Source organism: Strix uralensis, chromosome 4, assembly GCF_047716275.1.
Source record: "Strix uralensis isolate ZFMK-TIS-50842 chromosome 4, bStrUra1, whole genome shotgun sequence".
In the NCBI taxonomy this organism is placed as follows: Eukaryota; Metazoa; Chordata; class Aves; order Strigiformes; family Strigidae; genus Strix; species Strix uralensis.
The window spans coordinates 35,590,935-35,616,046 of record NC_133975.1 but is presented as its reverse complement, the minus strand read 5'-3'; the positions used below and the strand labels follow the sequence as shown (position 1 = coordinate 35,616,046).

At 36.3% G+C, this 25,112-nt stretch overlaps 1 protein-coding gene across 10 annotated transcripts in view; it reads right to left on the bottom strand.

Moving 5' to 3' along the window:
• FAT1 (FAT atypical cadherin 1) overlaps nucleotides 1-25,112 on the bottom strand; it is a 115,073-nt gene that overhangs the window by 70,655 nt on the left and 19,306 nt on the right. For all 10 annotated transcript variants that reach the window (XR_012628685.1, XM_074866344.1, XM_074866337.1 and 7 more), the window contains exon 3: nucleotides 5,409-5,723. Coding sequence is in view for 9 of the 10 variants with exons in the window: in XM_074866344.1 (XP_074722445.1) it covers nucleotides 5,409-5,723 (315 nt within the window). In the remaining variant the exon portion in view is untranslated. The remainder of the gene's footprint in view (nucleotides 1-5,408; nucleotides 5,724-25,112) is intronic.

Sequence of the window (25,112 nt, the reverse complement as noted above, 5' to 3'; positions counted from 1 at the left end):
AACACCTTTCTTTTCATTTCACTTTAAGTTTGCAATCCCATAATTTAAAGAATAAAAACATAAAAATTACAAAACATAGGAAACAATGATAGAAGAAGAATTTTGTTGACAATGTCACTCTGGGGAGCTGTAAGTACACATTTTAAATTGGGGAGATAGTTTGCATACTACCCTTACAATTCTTACTGGGTACAACAAAAACCCTGTATTTAATGCATGTCCCACTCTCCTGTCTCAGACAGAAAGAAATTATTTGTTTTGATTGAAAGCTCTTAGTAAAATGAACACAACTCTCTCTTGAATTGGCACTAACAGATCCATTTCTAAATGGTTAATCCAATATAGATTAGAAATTATATAATCATAATTCATAAACAGCTCATAAATGTACACATATACAATGGTATTATCAGCTATTATTAGTAGATGGCTTACTAAGTACCTGTTCCACTGTCTCTAAGAATTACTGTAATCTTACTATCAATTGTCATGCTTCCGACATTCCTACTCAAAAGCAATAAAGCTAATTAAGGTATTATAATATCAAAGAATCAAAGATGGAAAATAATATAAATTTGTCCACTCAATATGATTGTGTTCATGTAAAATAAAAATATTCAGTAATTTAACTCAAACAATAAAATATTCGATTGTATTTTGTAAATACTACCACAGAGTTTACATCAGTGATATGTAAAACTTTCCAGTCCTACAACTAGATTGGAGTTGAATTACTGACTTTTAAGTGAAACACCTCACTACTTGTTCCCTAAAGCATCCATTTTTTGTCCATTTCATTGCTTTCGCAGCCAAAACATATCCAAATGCATCCAAATGCTAGGAAACTAGCAACTACAAGTACTTTGATAATTAAGTTTCAAAGTCTCTGACCTTGTTACAAGGTAATTACAAAATCTAAAAAGAAAAATATCCAAATAACTCACAAGCAAATAAACTGCACCCACAAGAAATAGTGAGATATTACTAAACTACTTTCTACTATACATCCGAGAAAAAACATTGTACATTGCAAGCTCCAAAGCACAAAACCCAGAACTTGTTTACTGTTATATAATCCTTTGCTTTACATGAGCGTTGCTAAAAGAGCAAATATTTTCTGATTCTCAGTGCAATAGCTCTAGGGTTAAATGGTGAGATTAACCCAGGACCTGTGTTCTGAATAGCTATCAAATTCTACCAACTCCACTCCTTCCATTTAAACGTATTAAAATGCCTTGGAACTCTACTGTTTTGTCAATTACTTCTGTATTTAATCACAAGCTATTTTCAAGAAGTTAAGCAGATATAAAGTAGTTACAATAACTTACATATGTGTTTACAGTTGTGTTCAGGTTGAGCATGAAAGTTGTATAATTAGTCTTTGCTCTAATTCTTTCCTGCAAATAATACTATGATAACTATTTTTATCCCACCTGGACGGTACAGCAGGTGTTTTTCATTACATGGAAACTTCAAAACTAAGGAAAATGATATTTCGTTTCCTTTAATGAAAGACCAGGTATATCTGAAAAGATTACAAAATATCCTGTGATGTACTCTGTTATATATCCTGCTCCAAAAACTGAAAGCATTTCTGCATGCAAAGAAAAAAAACTTAGCAATGTTTCTCTGACTAAGCTGTATTTTATAATTATTTAAAATAAGATGGTTTTAAGTGTCAATGAAGGGGATACTCAGAAACTGATCACTGTAAGAAGCACACAGATACTACTTCAGCTAGTAGCACTTCTGAGAAACAGATCAGTCAATCAATAGTTCTTATCACAAAAAAATCTCTCCTTTCTGTGAGAGATGAATTATATCCTACATAGGTCCATGTCAGTCGGTTTCACCATCTAAAAATTCAGGATTATTCCACAAAGACACTGACATCTTAGTTTGGAGTCTGTGAAATTACAGAAATGAATTAGCTACTCCCAGAGAACAGAAAGCAGTACTTTACTTGACATAGGTTACATGTAGGTTATTGCTATTTATAATCGGTATTTCTATTATGTGTGGGAGTTCTAGCCATGGACCATGATAACCATAGTGTTAAAATCTATAAAGAGACAGAAAAAGATGGATCCTTGACCTTAAGAGAAGACAATAACATATTATCAGCTGAAACGTATTTTTAAGTCACCACATATTTTAAGAATCCCGACACTAGCCTTTCCTAAACTCGGACTGAATGCCATTACAGTCCTCAAATCGCCTTTGGGGCTGCACAGCAGCCCAAAGTAACAAACACTTAACTCTTGCTATGTCACTTTCAGTGTTACAATGGGATACAGTTAAAAACCCTATTCATGTCTCAGCCCTATCTCCCCTTTGGCTGGAAGGTAAACCTAGGACCCTCTGAAGGTTTCTCTGACAAATACCTCACAGTTCGATAGCCTCACAAGGTCCAACAAGGGTAACATACCTGCATAAGCAAACGAGACAGGATTTGATCTCACTAATTCTAGTCAAATGTACTCTTCAGCTGAGCCCTATTTTAATTGAGGGAGATAAAATACACTGTGTTGTAACTACAATAATAACTAGTGCCTTTTAAATTGATTTTTCAACTCCTTAACATCCCAATCCTAGTGAAAGCGTTTTCACCCCAAATAAGATCTATTCAAGTTAAACATATTTGATTTCTAATAGACAGAAGAGAGACTTAGAAGTCATGAACCTAGTAACCTCAGTCAAAACTCATCTTGATCACTAACTTAGTGTCTACTGCAGACTGACAGTTTCAAACTGAACACGTATAGGAGAAACAAGACAGCCCATCAGGCTGCATGAAATCCAGTGCCCTATATAATAGGAAGACAATATACATGAACTAGCTATTTAATATCCACTGAAGTTACGTGAGGGCACTCCAGGAACACAACAGAAACCAGTCAAAGAATTTTCCCTTCTCTTCTCCTCTGCCCACCCCTTCTCCTCCCCTCCTCTCTATGTTTATTATGGCTATTTAGCATTACTATTTTAACAGTAATAGACATCAGTAAGTCTACATATTCCTGTGATTTTAACTATATTTAGAAAATATTTCTGCTGCTGAATGTAAATCAGACGGAAATTCTTTTCTTCTCAGTGTTTGTATTCTGAAATATAATTATTTCCATTTTTTTTTCCCCCCCTTTAACACAAAGTTGAGGAATCTGGACTCATTGTTTGCTTCTACAGTATGCATGCTACAATAAAGGCAGGTAAGAAACTCTCTTCACAGAAAATTTTTATTAGCTTTCTATTAAGTGTTCCGTATCACTTCACCATCTAGTATGTTGAGCTCCCTCAAGCTCCTTTTCTCACATAAATGAGATCGGCAGTAAACTATTGACATAGAAAACTACAAACTGTCTAAAGACAAGTCACAACCTCCTGCTGCCCTACATTTTCTATCCATTAAATAGAAATAAAGATGTTTCTTCATCTCAAAACTTAGGTAAGGGAGGCATGCAAGCGTCTTTTTTAAAATAAAGTTTAGAAAATGCTGCATAATGACACAGAAGGCAGAGAGGAGTTGGAAAGGACCGGAAAAAAGAGAAAATGAGGTACAGAAAAAATAAGGAAACAGCAACCAAAAATAGTTGGCCAATTACACAGTAAAGATGAAATGAACATAGAGTTTATATTCACTTGTAATTTGAGCACTGCAGTCACTCAATTCTTTCTACCCAACTCACAGGCAATTTTACTCCCATTTTTATCAATAGCACTGATTGAAATGACAAGAAATATCAAAGTGCCAGGCAAACAGTACTTTTCAAAACCAGAAAGGGTGAGGAAGTAGATAGAAGAGCAGAATATTTTTCCTTTTGCATCATGTGTAAGCAGAGAAAGACAAACAGAAGCAAAGCACACACACATGCACAGAGTTTCTGCATTCACTTTAAAAGACTCTGTGGTTGAATTATTCTTGTTTTACTTCTTAGGTTGCCTTTGTTCTAAAACCAAAGCTTCTGTAAATATAGTATTTAGATACAGGCTATAACTATGCTAAAGATCTTCTGTTGCTACAGCTATTTCATACGTCCCTCTTGGCAATGTCTTCACAAGCAGATGCAGCACATGCTGACAAAGAAGTTATTGTCAGAAATAACCCAAATAACATACCTGTGTTTGCACTCAGAGCTTTGCTGACACAGCAGTTACAGCTGATAACAGCATGCAAGTCTTTCATACCCTGAGCTGAAACAACTATGAAACAGAATGAAGGCCATAGTGTCAACCCCAGCCTTCAAAACACTTTTCAGCCAATTTTTGCTCCTTTATCCCCTGAAATTCCCTCCACAAACGAGCAAGAGCTAAATGAATAAAGCTTCTATTACTCCCTTCTACTTACTGGGTTTGTTACAGATTAAAGTCACTCTCTACACCTCTACAGCACCTCTAGTCTAAAAATCTCTGGATTATGAGAAGAAATTTATGTCTGAGTGAATCAGAAGCATCTCCTGTAATCTGTACTGTGAAATAGTAACTAAATGCAACACATGAAAAGCTAAGCTGCGCCCAGCCCAGCAAAGTATTATTTAATTAAAACCAAACCCTTCTTTATCATTAGGAAAGATCTGTGGAAAAAACATCCAGTATATGTACTATTTTCTCTACATTCATTCAGAAGCAAGGGATGTTAGGCAACCTTCACATTGTTTTCAAAATCACTGTGTAGCTTTAAATATTTTATTTGTTTCCCATCTCTCTGCCCTACACCCATTTCAGTATTTGCAATTTACAGTTACTAAAAGGTCACTTGTTTCTTGTATTTGTATTTTCCTGTTAAAACCTCAGTATGCTTTTTCTGAAGCTTTCCAAACAACCACTGAACTCAGGCTCTTTCTTTTCATTACATGTCAACCACATAACCTGCAAATTATCTTTTAGATTTTGTATTTCTTACAAAAGCAACAGCTGCTTGCAAAGATAGTCCCTTTTTCCTGCAGGACAAGCAAGTTTGCAGTTAATAAAATGGCTTGCACTGCTTAGACTAACACTACCCAGAAAAAAAAGTATCTGACAAAAAAAACCTATGCATGAAAATTGGAAGACTGAGACTGCTAAAACCAGCTTGGATTAAACTAAGCTAAAATATGTATTTTTACTGTATACTTACTGCACTACGAAAGCAAATGGGCATTGACCACTCTAGAATGGGGTTACTCTGAAGTAAACCTTCCCAAAACGTGCATGATGTGGATGTCAAGTACTTTGAACCAACTCCTTCACTCTCAAATCCTCTTCTACTTGTTTGTGTAACTTACTAATATTGACATAGCCCAAGATACCAGCTTAACTCTAACTACATGGTTACAATGTTAAACCAAAGATCTTGATTTTGCCTGGTTTATGTATTTATGCAAATATGTCAATTCACTCATATGTAAAATAAAACACTGTATTGTACTTACCAGTTTTGGGGTTTATTGAAAAGAATCCCTGTGGATTTCCACTTGTAATCTTGTAGGTTAATTTTTCACTTGAGCTAGAATCTGGATCAAATGCCTCAATCTGAATGACGGATACATCTTTAGGTGAGTTTTCCATGACCTCTGGGTAATAAACCGGTTCTGTGGTCTGAGGAGCATTATCATTAACATCCCCAACTTCTATGTAGATTTCAATGAAAGATGATAAGGGCACAACACCTTGGTCAGTTGCGTAAACAGTTAACCAGTAATGTGAAGTAGTCTCACGATCCAGTCGATCTGCAGTCTCAATAATACCTATTTAATAGGAAAAAAGATAAATAGAAAATGCTCAATAAACATGCAGAACTGTGAAAAAATAGAGTAAGCAACAAGCTTAAATACATAAAAATGAATAAAAGTTCGAAATAACTGACATTGACTCTATAGTCTCTGTTAATATACCCAGACAAACATATTGAGACTAACCTAAAGCCACAAAAAATAATATTACTGCAACAGTTTTCAGCAATTATGCATTACAGATATTAAAACAATATATTACTTACTTTCCTTTCCAACATCCTTTGAGATTTATCAGCTCAATTAGCACTATTCATAAAAGCTATTTTGCCTAAAAGATTAAATATAAAGAGTAATTCACAGCCTTTGGGGACTTGAATGACCCTCTTTACTCATCACTGATTATAGTGAATTTTATACCATATTAAACTATCTGATTTAGATGCCAAACTCTTGAACTGTTTACCATTATGCATATTAATGAGCAGCTACTTAAATGTGAAATATTCTTATCTATGTGCCCAAATGAATTATTTAACTGAATTTTCTTAATGTGCTTATTTGGGTTGACACACAAATTTCACAGAAAAGAAAACAAAAGTTATACCTGAGGCTAACCTTTGTAGCATTAAGACCAACCCACAGCTGCCATTACTCGGGCAGTGGAAAGCAGCGCTTAGCTCAATTTTACACACATAAAATGGATTACCATTTAAGGAACAGCTACACAATTCACAAACTTAATCAAAATCTGTCTGCTGAGTCTACAGAAGCTTGTCTGAGCCAGAACTAAATAAAGAATGAGGGACTCAAGTTTTTATCCACTGTGAAGGAAATACAGATCTATTTTTATAAGCAGCTTACTCTACAGGTACAGTCATAATATGCATGTGTCAAAAGGGTACGTGATGTGGTGCAACCTACATGATGGGGGATGAATATTAAACGGATTCACAGAGCCATGGTACAGTAAAACTTTGCACTTTCATTTTCCTGATCCAATCGCTCTTACGGGTTGTCTGATTTGAGACGTTTTCTAAATAGAACTTAAAATGAACCTGATACGTGTCAGGGTGAGGGACAGAGCAAGCTCTTGAAAACATTTCTGTGGAAATCTTGATGGGCTTTGTCATGGCTCTTATTGTTTGTTCTAGTGACACACACCAGTCCTAATCGGGATTGGAGCCGAGAGGAGTCAAACTATCACCATGACAGCCAGTTTTGGACTCTGGATACAGCCACATGATGTGACTATGCGTAATGTAGCCCGTCTCCTGAGCTCATTTACTCCACATAACCTATTATATACCATCAGTAAGATAAGACCTCAATAAAACTATGCCACTGTGCTTTTACTGGAGTTCTTCAGGAAAGGAATTAACTCTTAAGTATCACTTCCTTCACACGCTCCAGACACTTTTTTTAAAGCATTATACCAGCTGAGCAAAGTGAGATAAATATTAAGAAATTACTCATTTATTCATTACTTTCTTTGCCTTGTGTGAAGCTGCATAAGGGTCTGATGATGGTCATTTGAAATTTTAAGATATCAATAAGATCACTTCAGAAGGGCTGGAGGGGGTAGCATCTAATGCTTAGACCTGCAAAATACCCATATATAGCATTTCAAGCAACACAGCATTTCAGAACTACCACCAGATGTCAGTGTGCAAACTGGTTTTATATAGTGTCAAAGGCTTCAGAACTGGGATAAAAAGGAGGAGCACTGCAATTTGAAAATATACATGCATTACATACATTCTATAAAAGTTTTCTTGAAAGCAAACTGGTGGCTTTATAATTTTTCTTTTTTTTTTGAGAGGAACATCATCAAAACCTAACGCAAGATGTTAATTTTAAGGATATTGGCATTTGACAGTTCCAGTCTCTTCACCTCAGCATTTTGTTTGATGGCAGTCACTGGATTTATGCTGTGGTTACCTACACAGTTTCTGACTGTTAATGTACATAAAATTGCTCTTAAAAATGGATACACAGCCATGAGCAACCAGTTACCTGGATTCTATTTTCGTAACTCATGTTACACCTTTTGCACCTACTTCAGCCAGGAGACTTGCTTGGGAGTAAATAAATTTGTTAATTACTGTGGCCTCACTTCTAAACCTAAATGATGGATATGGCATGCAAGCACTTTATCATAAGTCTGGGTAGACGCCATGTATGCCTTGGAAAATTTTGCAAAGCCTTTATGTCCTACCAAACACAAGACTAGACTGTATTAATATTCCCTTTTAGCAAGGCTTCCAGCAATGCGCTCTGTTACTTGGAATTCGTGCAAAACACAGTGGGCAGGCTCATGCTGAACTGAGCAACCATTATCATTTTACACCTGTCCTGCTTTCTTAACAGTAGCTACATCAGAAGTAGCAGATTAATTTTAAGATAGCCTTGGATGATTTTAAAGAAACATAAAGAGACTCTTGTGGTAATGGAGCTCTCCTCTCACAATCGGCTCACCCGGCATTTACAAATTCTACCACCTTAGTTATCAAAGCCTACCTCAAGGAAAAAGAAGACTGAACCTATTTTGCTTTTGTGGACTATCAGTTCTTAAAGTATCCATTCTCTTAAGTCACATACTTCACAAGGGACAAAGGGAAAGATAATACCACACCAAAAAACCAGTAACAACAGTATCTCAAAAAGAAATATGTAAAAAGGTTACAAGGATAAGTGACTAACAGTACGACACAGCACACATGTGCAACTTTATTTTTTGGTTAATGTTAAATTAGATCTGCATATATGATGTTATTTCTGTACACTTAACACTGACTTCTGCAGAAATGTTCAATGAAAGGCTTGTAATCTGTCTGATCATTTGACCACTGAACATGTCATGTAACACAGACATTTAGCCAACAGGGTAGCTCTGGTTTTCAGAATGTCTCTGATTTCCTACAGGGTCAGTCACACTCTAAGCGTGCACTGGTCAAAGTAACATGAAATCTCATTCACTATTTTTCCATTTTTATTATGTGTCTCACCCAACAGATCCTGAATTGTTGGGTGAACATTTTTTCTGTATATGTTATTTATAATTCCAAACTGAAATAGAAAGCACCTAGGAAAACGATTTTATGATCAGTGAGATATACAAAAATGTCTATGTAATTGTCTAACACTAATCAACAGATTAATTCCTGAATGAACATTTCCTAGAATGAACATTTCCTAGAGGCATAAAGGGTACTAAAAAATAACCTCCATGTACCCCTCTTACAGTTTAAAATAGATGGAATAGGCAGGTACACAAGCAAGTTGGAAAACAGAAAAGACAGTCATCATGCATAAGTGGATCACTTTGACAATATTAAAAATGAAGACTCAAAATAACATTCCTATAGTACAAAAGTCATGCAGAAGGGGACAGGAAGACAGGGAGCAAAAATTTCCCTTCACCCCCTCACACACGGAGGGGGGTGGAGGAGTGGGCACCACACTGGAGTGGCACCATCACTCAAGGCTGCAGGCATGGCAAGAGAAGGGATGAAGGGATGACTGGTGTATTAATATGACTCAGCTTTCTACCTGTTGTTTCTACCCAACAATAAGATGGAACAGATACTGATTCGATGAAGCTCTGACTACCACAACCTGAATTTCTTCTGGTTTTGGATCAGCACTTCTGTCACTAAGCACAATCAACACTAAACGCACACAACTACATGGAGTACTTGTTTTTTTTCCCCGCTTTTAACATCAGTGTATAATCTGACCTTAAATCAGTAATTACAAAACACCATCCTTTTTTCATTACTCTAGCTGAAATTGCTCCTGCTTCTGCAAGTTTAACACTGAACCTTTCCTGATTTTGCCTAAGAGAACACTAATAGCTTAATCTTCAATTTCTGTGCAACAATAATGAATACAAATGCATGTAAACTTCAGTAGTCTATTGTACTAAAAAACACAAGCCCAAAGCAAAATTTAACTAAGACAACTTTTTTTTTTTTTTTTTTTTTTAACAAAGATAACAATAGGTCTCCTACCAAATCACAGGTCTAGAACCAGTCCTTAAGGTGTCATTGGTTGCTGTGCCAACTTTCTGCTTTTGCAAACGTTGACTATAGTGGCCTATTTTACATATTAGGGCAGCATAATACTGTATGCTGTCTGAAAGTCAGCACTTGCAGAGTTCATAAATTCACTGACTTCTAGTTCTAGTGGTTCTCAAGACAGCAGAAGAAAAATGATGGTAACTCACGTATCAAAGAGAAGTAATAAAACAATCTAAGTAAGAGTTTATTTGTTTTAATCTCACAATCAGCTAGATCCATTAAGCATCAGTAAGATGTTGATCTGTACCATTAGTTTCAACAGAGTATTTTGGCTCCTAGAAAGTATTTTCACTTTTTTTCTTCAAGTGGTACAAAGCACATTTAGGGAATACAGCTTAAGTGCTTCTATTATATCTTCAATGCTGTAAAAGCTCCATCTCTGCTCTAACTCTTCTCCCATTCACAGGAAAATCTTTAATCAGCAAATTTCCAATCCATTCTCTACACTGAGGCAATTTGGTAATTTTAACTTTTACAAACCATTTGCTTTTTATGTAGCAAGACAAGTGAAGAAATCTTCCACAGAGCACCACTAAAGAATCTTTAGCATGTATGGTAATTCCAAAGACTTGTAAATATTATTGTTCAAAAAAATACGGTGAAGTGAGGATTCCAAAAACATTTTTCACTTGGCTGGATATGCAATCTTGAAGCCTTTCAGGTGGACAGGATAAAAAGAAATTCATATCCAGTCACTAACCACCAGAGGGGAGTACAAAAGGGCTCTGATGAAACATTTCTCAGTCATCTGCAAGAGGACATCAGAGCTGATTTTACAGTATTCATATGTCTGAAATTTTAGACTAGATATTGTTTCCACTTGATGCAATAGGACTTCTCTATCAATTTCCTTAAAAGAAGGCAAAAGTCTTAAGTGAATGCTACAGAATAGAATTTGGACAGAATTTAATGTGGAGGAACAGGCTGGCTTATAAATACAGCAAGTGAGGAAAAATCAAAACGCTAACCCCACTCTTGACAAGAATCAACATTAAAATTTAAATCCCACAACCCAAGTCACTACAACCACAGTCACTTTTAAAACAAAAATAAACATATAAATCCACTTCAAATCTGACAGTCTTACAAATGCCAATTCTATCTAATTAACAAATGCTCAAACTATAATACTCCCAATTCCCAGGGATGATCCTCCTTAAGCGTGATTATCCATAAGAACTCTCATTAACAATATTAATGATTCTGTAATGGAAATCAAAACCTGCAATCATTTCTCAGCAAAGCATGAAAATGCAGTTTAGCAGAATTTGCCCTGGGAGTGACGTTTGAAACAAACTAAGAGAAATCTCTGGCCTGGAACATGATGCTTGAAATCTGATTACAAACTTAATTAATCTAAATTCTAATAAGATGAGCAAATAAAAAGCTTCTTCAGCTGCTTTAAAAGCCATCTCTGGGGGAAAAAAAGGCAATTTTAAAAATTGCATGAACAAAGGTTTTGATCAAGTATGACCTTCAGTGAACAACCAATCCAAATCAAAGTTTTAAAAGTGGATTAAGCCTGTTAAAAACAGAGGCATGCTGTCCCTCAATGGCACTAGTCTGCCAACACACCAAACACAGAATGAAACTTTGTCTTGAATTCTAAACAAAGTAAATTGAATTCAATTCAATTCAAACAAACTTGAATTCTAAAAAGTCACTGCAGTGTAAACTATCCTAAGGTCTGCACAACCATTTGAACTAAAAGCAAAATTGGGGGAAATGCTCAGCACATATTACAGTTTACTACTAGAATCTCTGCTACCTCTAGATAGGCTGTACATATTTTCCAGAAAGTTATTAATTAGCTTTTTATGTGGACAAGAACCCAAAGAACTCCAACTCCCAGAATTTTACAGTTTTTCTGACCAAAATTCTGCTTTACATTTTGTGGAACTTTGCTTAGTTTTTGTTAAAACAAATAGTCACATCAGCCTCGTTGATTAGTGGTTTGGTTGTTTTGGTTTTTAAGTAAAATCTTACTAAGTATAATACCATCATACTTTGGCTTCTAGTGTTAGAGCAATTCAGAACAGACATTCTTCAGGTTGTTACTAAAATCTCCACACTTGCACAGCCAGAATAGGCCAGAAAAACACAAACATTTTACAAAGCTGGTACTTTCCACTTTTAATTTAACTTTTGATTCCGCCCAGGTCATCTTATTTAAAATAGCATCTGTTCTAACCCATACTTTGCTTTTTGGTGTAAGTTAGTGACAGTGCAGTTCTTCAACACTATCCAGACTGAACACAGATGACTTCCTTGGCAGACTTCTTCTTCCTATTTGTCTCTTGTTATAGGTTCTGGTTTTGCCTTTCCTGCAATACACCTCTCTTTCTCAGATTATTACCTGCCATGACATGATAAGCATTTTCCCGAGCTGTAGAAACACAGAGGCTATAGTGGAGCTGACAGGATTAAACAAAAAACAAAAAACAAACAAAACCAACAAAAAAAAAAAAAAAACCACAAAAAAACAGGAAAAAACATCTGGCATAGGAGAAGACACAGTGCTTGTCTGCTTCTCAGCAGTCCCCAGAGGCCTCAGATAGGAACACATCCATACACTTTCATCCTCCCTTTCTCCTTGAGTAACTTCTAGAGGCACAGTCAAATCAGGACAGTTGGCAAATGCAATCCTGTATGTTATGCATGGGTTTTTTTTCTCCACTTTATGCTCCCTGTCAGAGAGTAAGAGAAAGCAAGGTGACTTGAAAAAAAGGCGTATTTATTAATAGTTATGGCACCCACCTGTACAAGATAAAACAGACCACAGCAGACTGGAGTGCCCTATTTACAAACACTACACCCCTCTGTAGTACTCAGTATAAATTGTGATTTTGTTACTAATTGGGACTAGAGTCATAGCTCAGATTCTTTTCACTTTTAGAGCAATTAAAAAATAATAATCACCTAGCCAATTTATGTGCAATTCTGTTAACTTCTTTCTGTAACTTCTGGTCACCACTGTAGTCTGACATTAGGAAATGCCTTGAAGCAGCAGCCAAGTACAGCCACAACCCTACATACCATAGAGAGTTCTATAAAGTGAAGGTTTTGAAACACGAAACCTGTTGAACTCCCAAGAAAAAAAATTCTCTTTCCCTGAGGCTGCTGTGCTACTCTAACTCAGACCTCTACCAAGCACCAGTGTATAAGGGACAACTGAGCCTTAAGCCTACAGTTCTTCTAAAATAGCATCCAATGTTAATGTCAACAAAATTTAATATTTCTGATCAGTCAAGTAATAACCACTTGGTAAAACCAAAACAAACAAAGGCAGCACAATATCACACCAGTCTTTACACAGACCAACTATCTTTAAGCACTGAGGATTTAGAGTACATCCTACCACAGAGACAAGGAACTATTCAGCACTTAAAAATGTCAGTTGAAAAGACCAAAATCTCCATCCTGTGAGCTACTCCTTGAAACAATCTCCTTCTAAAGAGGAATGGAATGAGATTCCTTTTGCAGAAGTGAAATGTCAGCTCATCCACTCTATAAACAGGGCAGAATGCCAAGAGAGGCACTGCACTCTAACTCTTGAAATACTAAAGACCTGTGGCAGGCAGTGTGAACTTTTTAAAAGTATATACAATCTCTCTTTTAAGAGAAATAATATTTTTGATAAATAAACTGAGCTGGAAAAGTGCAGGCCTTCCTTACTTGTATCACATATGCACTTTGAACAGGAAGCATTACGTGTTTATGCCACCCAGAGAAATATGATTTGCTCTTCAACTCCATAGCAATTTAAAGCTTATCACTGACAACGCAAGCTACTCACATATCAGACTTCTTGCATCTGAAGATTCACACAGACTAAACTGTACTGTTTCAGAATATAAATAATCCTTGGTTGCAGCCCTGAAGGAGAGCAGAAAGTTTTAGCAACTATTGCTTGCCTTTGAATCACTCATGAACAAGATGTGTTCGCTGCTCTTCTCTCTCCTCTTCTCCAGAAGCATTAATTAGGCACAGCTAGAAAGACCGTAACCTAGCAACAAACCATTGGTACTGCATTTTGCATAACTCGTGAAGAATTCAGATTACTTGTTTGCAAACATGTCTGAGGAATATGAATGTGCATAACTAATAATTCAATCTAGTTTGAAATAGTTTAATTGTTTCTTTTCAACCACTCAATTCTTCTATTTTGCCTGAATAAAGCTGAATCTTAAATTAACACATTCTGATTTTTTAAAATAATTTGGTGGTTTTACCTTTTACATGCATCTTAGTTAACTGTACCCCACAAACACACAACCAACCTTGAAAAATTCTGCAACAAGTTATGTTTGCAGGCTACAGAGTTAAGATTTTCACAGGCACCCCAAAAGTCCTTAGATAATATCATCTAACATCTGTCATCAATATAAACATTCCTTCCAATAGTTATAGCTTGTCACATTCAGATTTTACATATTTAGTTCTTTAGATATTTAGTAAGTTTCTATACAGTGGTCTTAATCCACTTTTTTATATATAACATTTCTTCTTATACTGAAGAAAGGCAATGAAAAAACTCAAAACTGTAATTTCTGCTTCAGAGAACACTCAGAAAAATTTCTCTCAGGAGAAGCTAGGAAAAAAATACTGCATATAAGCTGAAACATATTGGATTTACAAGTCCTTTGTCAGCATTTATAAAGGGAGATTCTCAGAAAATTGAATGAAATTTTATTTATAGCTCTTTGAAATAGAAAGCTGTATACATTTCAAGTTATGTCTTGTGTACTACCAGCTAAGAAATAATGCTTAGATGGGATTGTTAAATTGAAAGCAACTCTTGTTGCTGTTTCAAGGACAATTTGCTCATTTTTTAACAAATCAAGGCTTAGAAAGTTTCAAGGAACTTATCACTAGCAATATCGGCAAGCTGATGGAGCTCTAGTGAATTTGCACAAGTTCTTTAACTGGTAAATGCCATTTCACTGTGCAGCTGCAAGATGTTCAAACACGTCAAGTCCACCACTGCGTGCTTTCTTTCCAGGGACTACTTATTGCAAGTTCTGGGAGGTAGAAGGGGAAGGATATTACTGCAGAGCATATGTGGTCTCTAGAGCACACAGAACCATCAACAGAGTATAGAAACCATCGTCATCATAACAGATTTGAGATTTTAACTGAACCAAACTGAACAAAGTAAAAGCTCAATCATAATAAAATGATGACCTGTTTTATATCTCAAATTTAACTGTACAGAACTGTCTAGATGTAACGAAATATATAGCCAAATCCAATTTTGTACCAATACCTCAAGTAAATCCGATACAAGTTTTCAAAAACTCCCAAATTCCATTAAATAACCTACCGTACTTGAAATTAAACAATTTCTGCATATGACACTAATGGAACAACTGAGATAGTAGTTGGTGAAACAATCAGACGTTATCATGACCAGTCAAACCTCACAGACTCACTTTTGTAAATGCATAGAAATTACCAATGCATTCATAGTAAAACACTTCTCTGGGGACAAAACTTGGCATCCAGAGAGCCCCAGCATGTGGTCAAATCCAGACCTTGACATAAAACTTAAAAACACAGAACAGTTTATGCTTCACTTCTGCGCTATGAACAGACAGCAGTAATTTGAATTGTGTTCAAGATGAGGGAGAGAAAGGGTCACTATTGATCTCTGCTACATGCAGGTTATAAGCACGGTAGATACAGAGAGATTTGAAGAAATACAGAATGTTCAACAGTTAAGAGTGGCTATTACTTCAATAAGCATCTACAGACAGTATGAAGACCTAGAAACAAAGATGTGCATAGTTAAAGCTCTGCATCAAACACGAACTATATTTTAAAACATTGAGAAAACAGGTTTTGCACATCTTAGTTAAATGCATAAAGTAGAACAAAACACAGGGCAGAAGAATAGTAAATAATTAGACTCAGTAACATTTTGACTTCTAATTCCTGCCACACTGCTTTCTGCACATTTGTACAAAAACAAATCAAATGAATGGAGAAAACAGTGTTTAGACCATTTATAAAAGAAAAGAAGGACTGAAAACACATTCTTAAAATTTTCCACAGAAAAGATTATGCCCAGAAATTATGATTCAGTACTAGCTAGTCTGCGCTAAAAGTAATAAACCTGCTAAAGTCCACAAAGATTGTGAACTTCCTTTCAGGAAGTTGGGGGTGGGAAGGGGGAATTTTCGCAATTAGAAGATCCCCGATGGGGCTGCCTTATAACTCAGCTGATTACTTCCAGTTCAGAAGATCTTTTGGGACAATGGCAGACAGCTCCCATTGTCAGCCTCATTTACTGTTATTTTAATAGCTCCAGCTTATTTCTGTCAGCTAGGCTGCTTGTATGTCAAGCTTTCGGACAGGCAATATAATTGCTATACAGAGGAACAGTACCATGTTGCGAAAGCTCGATACGGAGAGACATAAAAACCCCCTGATGAGTACACATTAGGGAAATGAAATGTTAACTCCCACGCCAATAGGAAAAATTATTGTAATACAACCACATACGATCTAAGTTTCTTTGAAGAGAGAGCAAGTAAAGCAAGCTTTGCTGTTAACATGAGCAGTCATTCATGATTTGAGAGAAAGCATGCTGAAAAAACATGACCAGACTACTATATCAGCATTACAGCACATTTATAAAATATTAGTGAAAGCAGAACAAATTGCCAGCAGATTCTGGGCCAAGCATGTGAGCTCTCAGTACCCACAGAAGCAGCTCCTCTTACTGTGTTACGTGAGCAAGGTTTGCAGGATCTCACACCAATTACTACCCGAGTCATGCATCCCCTTATTCAGGACAGATTTTCATCTTCAGGTAAAGACACAACTCGTTTCTACATCCCAAGAAATACAATTACACAGCATCATAAAACTATGTTTAAGCAAAATACTTTGGGGTAATATTGTTACACTGTTTAGCTACCTTTAAATCCTGCTCTCATACTACAGTTTCATGACCAACAGAGAATTTCTACTGAAATGTAGGTAATTCAGAAACAAGTGAAGGGTTCTACAGGTCTACTGTTTGTTTACTTAGAATGTCAAAGACAAAGAAGGAAATGTATTTAATCAAAATTTTAGAATGTATGTGTACTTGCATGTGCGTAAGAAATGCAAATGATGAATTTCTATCTTCTTTGTTAAGAATTTCTTATGTACACACAAAAATAAATGCTCTTTAGAACTCTGGCTTCACCCTGCAAAATCCCTGTCAGTCTTCCTAGTACTAAGGAACTGTTGACAATGTGAGTGGTTATATTACCACTCTAATAATTTAACTGGGAAATGGGGAGCCTCTGAAGGGGAAATTCCTCTGCAAATGGCCCCAGGAATTTCAAAACTAACTGGAGTTGACAGATTAACCTAGGTCCCCCTTAGGCAGAAGAAGAGGCTACAAGGAAAATAATGAGACGCATGGGAAGCCAATTATGCACAAGAGAAACACATTTAATTGTACAGAAACTGGTTTGTTGATCCAGAAGGGTCTAGCTGTTCAGACCTCTGCAAACTATTAAAATACCTGGACAGTTCTGCAACAAGTATACTCACTTTCTGTCTGTAAATCTCAAGTTTAATGACCATCTTAAATAAACTTGTTCCATGTATCCCAAGAATCTTTTTCCTGCATACACAGCATTTTTCTCAGAATCCCTTTTTCATTGCAATTTGAACAATTGCAGCCTACCTCGTATTACTTCTGAAAAATAAACTTTGAAGGCCAAACAAGTCCAACAGAGGAGTTCTACTCTTGAGTAAGAAGCAGTTACAGCTGTGCTCCATAGCAACACTGGCTCACGACTCATCCACATGCAAAAAATTGCCATTTAGCATGTGCACGTTATTCTGATTTGTTTTGGACTGCTGCAATTTTGCTTCAAACTTTCAGTCTCCAGACTATTTTCAGTTGCAGAAACTGCTGGCTAACAATGACAGTTCCCAGACCAGATCTGAGCAAGAAGAGATACTGATACCTATCAAAAGGCAGGTAGCATGTTGAGAAATACTGAAAATCAGGCTATTACTGCTGTTCACATTACTATACCATGGCACTTAATTACTGCCAACAGAAACACTGCTCCAAGCAGGTTTATGTGTACAGAGAAGAGCTGGTGTACCTGTGGGCATGCGAGTGCTAGGAGAACAAAGCAATCAACGAAGTCATGAGATTAAAACATCTGGGATCCAGTGGCATCAAAAGACATTTTCATCCTTGTTCTGACAGATTTATTAACCTACAAAGTATCCATTTATTTATTCAGACTTTATTTCTACTCATGTATCCAGAGGAGATTCCACACTGATCAGTACTTGTTATACCAATTATTTTTTTTATTATTATTTGCCTTTGCATATGCATCAAAACAAACAAAAGGCCATACAAAGAAATGTTTCTGAACTTGTTTATTTCTTAGTAAAAACTTCAGGACAGGAGAGTCATGAAGGCAAAGAACTTTGGAATTAAAAAAGTAAATGAGAAATACTTAATTATTCCCCAAGAAACATTTTTTGCTGAAAATAACTGCACCTTTAGTAACAATACCAAAGAGAATGAGTGATGTGAATAACTGCATCAAACAAGAAGTTTAATTGTCACAGAGCCATGATAAAAGTGATCAACTGTCTACACTAGCACACTCGGTGTAAATGAAAGTACATTACAGTATTGTAGGTAACTAGTAGACCATTTAGGCACAAAATGCATTTTGGTCCTGAACCACTGAAGATTTTTATCTTGTTTAAGAAATTCACAGAATCTGCAGTGACTAGAGATGGAGTTTGTGCCAGGTGACCCTCTCAAATCTCCATATCTGTGCATGACTGTTCTCAACAATATATTCTCAAATGCTGGCCATTCTTGTGTTTGACTAGACTGAACAGCTCAATTTCCAAAGGATTTTTTGATCACCCCTGGAATTACAGACATAGCATGGATATATTTCTTACTTCATTTCCTCCTATCTTCACATGCTGGATCAATATTCACTCCAAATTTAATCCACATAATCTGCAGTAATCTTGTTCTCACTGTAATCATCACTCCCTTAACTTCTTATTAAACAACGCACATCAAAACTGATGTGTCACTTGAGTCAATGACAACTTGACAACTCATCTTTCACTAACAGTTTTTGAACATTCTCACACTCTCCTCTCCTCCCCTACCTTATCTGCATCTGGAAGGATTCAACTCAGTCCACAACTTCACTATAAAACTTCACTATTCAGCATGAACATTTTTAAGCAAGCAAAAAGCTAGCTGAAAAGTGCAAGGTCTAAGCTTTTTTAATATATATTTGCAAGCACAGTTCTTGATCTCTGGGCTTCTGTACTTAACACACAAGTCCCTGTTCAGAAAGCTGATTAGGAATGGTGTGAAATAGTGGGGACTATGAATTGCTTAGATTTTTATTTTATCACTTTTTTTTTTAAGCCGTATTTTCTCTATATCCATACACAAAGTAATACACAAGTTGTCATCTCTTCATACACTTTTATTCTAAAATGACTGGACAAATCCAGGCAACCCAAAATATTACTGCAGTAGCTAGTAGCACAGGTATGGAAGCACATACATATAACCTAACATCAAAGACAGAGGCACAGGTAATTTTTCCTTTTTTGATTAATCTGCTAAAATTGGTATTGTAATATTCAAACTACCTTCAAAGTGAACTGTGATACCAAACTTCTTATGCAAAGGCATAGTCATCTTTCCCTCCCTCCACAAAGTAATTAACATTCCTTGCACAAGCAACTGGACATTTGTTAATCATTAACTGTTTGTGTAATAAAGACAGAGAGAAACTGTTAGCCATTCCTCACAATGGTACAGCAAAAAAATCTTTAAGACAGAAGATTTAGTGAATAGTATAAAATTATTTACAGTAACAAAAACCCCCTGTTGTATTATCATTGCATGCTCAATATTTTGCTGACAATATCTGTTTTTGTGAGCAAGACTTTCCATGTTCAAACCTAAGTAATTAGCTCAGGAATTTAATCAATAAAAAACCCCAGCACTTTTAACTAAAACAGAAAGAAAGAGGTATCTTTTAAAAACATGAACTATGCTGTTAATCTCTTGGATAGTAAAATAATACATATGACCAGAATCGCAACACCCAATATAATAGAGGCATAACCAATGCACACATTCCAATCTTATCTAGAATCACTTTGATTCACTCTACCTTGCTTTCATTACAGGAAGGGCACAGCAAGGGCATTCCTCTCAGATCAAACAGAAAATTCCACAGACAGAAGTTTCCACATGTCTGATTCGTTGCAGATTAAACCCTTATCATTAGACAGCAATCTCTAATTTTCATAGAGACAGGATATACCCTGTCATGGTAAATCTACAGGCAAAGGTTCAGCGGGGGAATGGGGGGATTAAAAAAAAAGTGTAGAATGGAGATGTGCTCCTCATGAAAGAGCTATGCATGTCACCCTCACAACTCTGGAGGAATACAAGAGACAAGGTACCAGCATTAAAGATCACATACATAATTCCATTCATACATTCCATCATAAGCTTCTTTGTACTGCAAGACTTTCAAGCTGAACTACCAAACTCCCTCTGTGCGTAAATACAACCGGGACTACAGGCAACACATATGAGAAGTCTGTATTCATTTTCAGCGCATTATTCATTCTTTCTGTATTAATTTTTGTCACATGATGTTATCAGAATCTTCATTTCTTTACCCCCATGACTGGAGTTCTGTAATGCTCATGTACATTTACCAGTAACACTAAAATCAGAAGTGTAGTTCTGTAACTATACTTCTTACATTTTGGAATTTTTAATATAATAATCTTTTAATCCTTAAATCCTGTACAAAATATGAATAAGCACACTATGATCAGCAACTTCAAAACCAAACTCAGGAATTTTCATTTTTTAGTGCATAGAGGCGGTTTCAGGCTTTTTGCATCAGCAAAACAAAAATGGCGTTTTGTATAAGCACCCAGAATGATTGATGTAAGAAATGTGCAGATTCTGGAAACAATCCATGTCAGTGAGGATTATTCTAAGAAGTAGACTGGGCAATAAACCAATACAACTACTCAATTTTCTGTGTGTAACCTTCCCTGTCATACAGGCAGATATACAGTTCTGGTACTGGTGATGCCACACTGACAAGTCTGTACAGACACAGAACTCTGAGCCGAAAAAACTATTTATATCCACTAGCTCAGCAGTTTACTCTTTAACCCTAATGCCTATCAAAATTATGCAACTCTTTATAAGAACCACGAATGTATTGATTTATCCTTGTTCACAGATAATTTAAAATGAAATAGAAGCAAAGGATGCAAGGAGTTCGGGGAAACCTAATTTCTGAATAAAGATATCATCTGTTGCAGTCCTGTTGCTTGATTCTTTGGACATTTCTGTTTTTCCAAAAATCCCTCTTTGATGGTACTGGAATGCTAGAGATTCTCCTTTGTTGAGCCACATGGAGACTGATGAACTGAAAATTCATTTTTCATCACCTTCATGACCAGTGTAATCAAGTCACAGATGCAATAAGAATGATACACAGATTACAAAATGGACCTGCAAAGGTTTCAGCAAGGCCCAAAGTACTTTCAAATCCAAGTTCTAAAGCTGCAACTACTGCATGTTATAAGTTGTGGAAGTTTGCCAAATACTCATGTAGGTTTGTCCTTTGTTAAATATGTCCAAACGCTGTATGATTAAAGTTTAAAATCTTCAAAGAAAAGAATAAACATTACGCAATTATTTCAAGCTCCCCTCCTTTGACCTTAATATGTACTTCAAAAGCTAAGCAGATGCTTTGTAGGAAATAAATCCCCAACTCAACAGATGTACCAACAGTGATATGGCAAGATGCACCTTCCATAGCTTTTGGCAACCCTTCCCTTTTATTATTCCTCTGCTCGCAAGTACTTTTCAAGTCAAAGAGAGGCCCAAGCAAGTTAATAGGCCATTAATATGTACTCTGCTGCCTGAATTGATTGCTGTTTATAAGGTAATCTTTGGGACCGCATGTGGATCAGCCTCAGTTCATCTCCTACAGAGACACAGCCCTGAGGCAGCTCTGTTTTCATCAGACCAAGTTGTAACCCAATCAACACCTTTCAAAACAAAACAATCCCCTACTTTCAGCATCCCTGCAGAAGAGGAGGGGAGCCCAGTTTTTGTATGGGATCTCTATTCGGCAGTTAAGGTGATGTTTTACTCAGCAGGATACCTAAGAAAACTAGCAAACTACTTTGGAAGAATCCCCCTGCCAACAGCAAAACACAAGATGAATATGTCTGTCTAAAAGTAATTCAGCTTCTTCCAAAGACACATTATAAAAGCTACATTAACAACCTAGTAGCACTTTGCAGTTACTACCATCACAAATGCAAATTATAAAGTTTCCTTCTAGTCTAAGAAAGAAAGGCAATCTGCTAGCTCCAGGCTGCTCAGGACCTTGGTCCAAACCCAGGCCTCCTTAACCTCTGCCAAACTGAAACTTAACATTAGCTCTAAATGCCAGCTTAACTAGAGCACATTTGATGCACCTGAAAAGAACCGTGACTGCAACAGCATCATCCCACAGGTTAACCCAGCAGCACCATCATACCAGACCTCAGCCTGAACATAATCACACCCTGAGTACTGGAGTGCAAAGCTGCAAACTGTAGTCAAGACCAGATAGTCCCTGACAGGTTAACCAGGTAACCTCTTCTGAACTTGAGTACTTATATGCACATGACTAAATTCAAGTGTCAGGCAGTCAGGCTATCAGTACCGGCAATAAAACAAAATAACACAACCCCAAAAGTTGGTTATCTCCTAGGAAAAAGCTTTCTGGATTGTTTTTTTGGATAGCAGTAAATTTAGGACTTGTACTCCATCTAACAGATAGCAGGTCTCTGGCTCTTACCTTTATTTCTTTAAACACACACAAATTGTGCTGAACTGGGTCTATACTTCTTCAAAAAAAGTTTTTAGATTTCTCCTACTACAAGGGGATCTAAAGATACAATAGTTATTCTTAGTAAGCTGCTGTTACATACAGCTCTTTGTATTGTCTCATAAAAGAGAATCTATGTGCCAAATGCCTAATTTTAAAACCGTAACAAATTGGTGGAAAATATATCTTAGCTGCATGAAATTTTAAGCAAATGTTTTTTAAATTCAAATTATTACTAATTTAGGCACAGTTATTTTTTTTAACATAACTATTTTTTTCTTGCACAATGGCCTGAGTCTGGTTTAATGCCACTAAAGAAAAATGCCATAAAACCAGAATGAAACCACACAGATCTTCCTCTGTGTCAACTTCACTCTTATTTTCAACATCATACTGAACACACTCAAACCCATCGGGTATCATTAACTAGAAAGCAGGAAATAAGATAATACCCCATTTTAAAAACAGTCTATACAACACGTTTTTAAAATACCTGTAATCAACAACCATAAACATGCCTCCTCAATTTAAGTGTCCCACACAGACACAACTGTGTCTCCCATCTTGTAGACTAAGCTAGGATTTCAGCTCTGTTCCACATACTGCATGCTTGACTATCACTGAAAATTCTGGTAGGGAAGAAAAGTCATCAAAATGTGGGATAAATGCTTTCAAAAAACAGGTTATTGTGTTTGGGTGGGCATGGTACTGTAAGTGGCTTCATTATTTATTGTCACAACAAAACCTTTCTTCTGGTGGGCTCTGGAGAAGTTTGGTAAGGATTCTTCTGCAGAGGATTCACAAGACTGCTGGTGGGAGAGTTGAAATGGGTAGATCTTGTCTCCCAGTCACATCAATTCAAGTTGTTCTTATGCTGCTTGTCTTTCTTTTTTTATATACCAAAGGGAAGGAACGCCCAGGCAGAGCACAAAGTAAATATGCCACTAGAAAAAACACTGAACATGTATCAGCATTAAAATATCTTTTCAGAGCAGTTAACTATCAAATTAATCTCCACTTGCCTCCTCTTTTTTTTTTTTAATACTGCATTACTTTTACTAAACTCTCCTCACAGAGAAAGCTAAGGGAATGACTATTTCTGCATCTCTGACCTAAACTACTTCCTGTTTCCAGAATAAGAACAGCTGTATTTATTATTATTTAGCAGAGATAAACTAATATTTCTTGAACAGATATGTTCCCAACATTTCTCAAAAAAACCCCCAAAACACCAAAATAGTTTTATCCTGACACACACAAAAAAAATGCCCCTCAAACTCAGAAAGCATCACTTGAACTCCTTTACAAGCTGTAATTATATGCTAGTCAAACAAATAGAAGATGTTTGCCCTTGTATTATATTCCAAAGAAATAATGAGTTTAACAGTTTATGCTTGATGTCAGTGTGGCATCTGACCGGTCAATTCCAGAATCCAAGAATAATCTGCATAAATCCTTTGATTAAGAAAAAACTCCTCTCTGCTGACTAGGATTTCATTCAAATCTCCAGCATACATATTAGAATCAGGTTTTAGCTCTCAACTGCTAACTGAAGTGCTGAGGCAGCCCCTCATTTAAAAGATTAACCTTCTAAATTAACATTCACAGGCTTAAGAATTTAACTCTAACTTGGAGTTTATAGAACCTAGTAAGGGCATGGGATTTTTTTGTTTGTTTTCACAAACCACATCAAGAAAACCTTGGAAATCCTTACTCTAGCACATTTATACTTCAGCCACTGAAGAAAGTTAGCTGCTATAGGTATATGGGCAAATCATTAACTTCAGTACAATGTAATGTGGCAGTACAGAATTCAGTGCAGGATGAAAACAACTTGTCTGAAAAGCTAATGAATAAGATACCTGGGAGATTAGTCTGTGCTCTGAGTTTCACTCATGTCTGTACCCAAACTAGCTATGGTAAAAATTTCTTGCGCAAAAAGCTGTAACCCCTTAGTATTCTACAGAAATAGAGCATCTCCTAATCCAGCTCTCTCTTCAGAAGTAGTGGGAAGAACTACTGTGCTTTTCAAGAAGAAAACATTATGAGAAGACCCTCATAGGAGAGGGTCTTCTTCCCATGTACTACTCATTTTTAACTCATCAAAATATTCACAATAAGCAATTATAATGCCAGAACCTATGTGCCAATGAGACTGCATCTGTGGACAGAAGCTAAGCAGTAAATATGATTGTCACAACTTCTGCAAACAAACTGACTAAATCTTAGAGCATCTCCTTCTCATAACCTATCATATCAAACCCACCAGGAATATTCTTTCCCGACTATCAACATCACCTAATTGATTACAGTTTTTAACTTGGTGTTTAACAGCTTTCTTTCAAAAAGATCTGCTCAACAGTTTTTCTGTTAACGGTTTTCAGTGA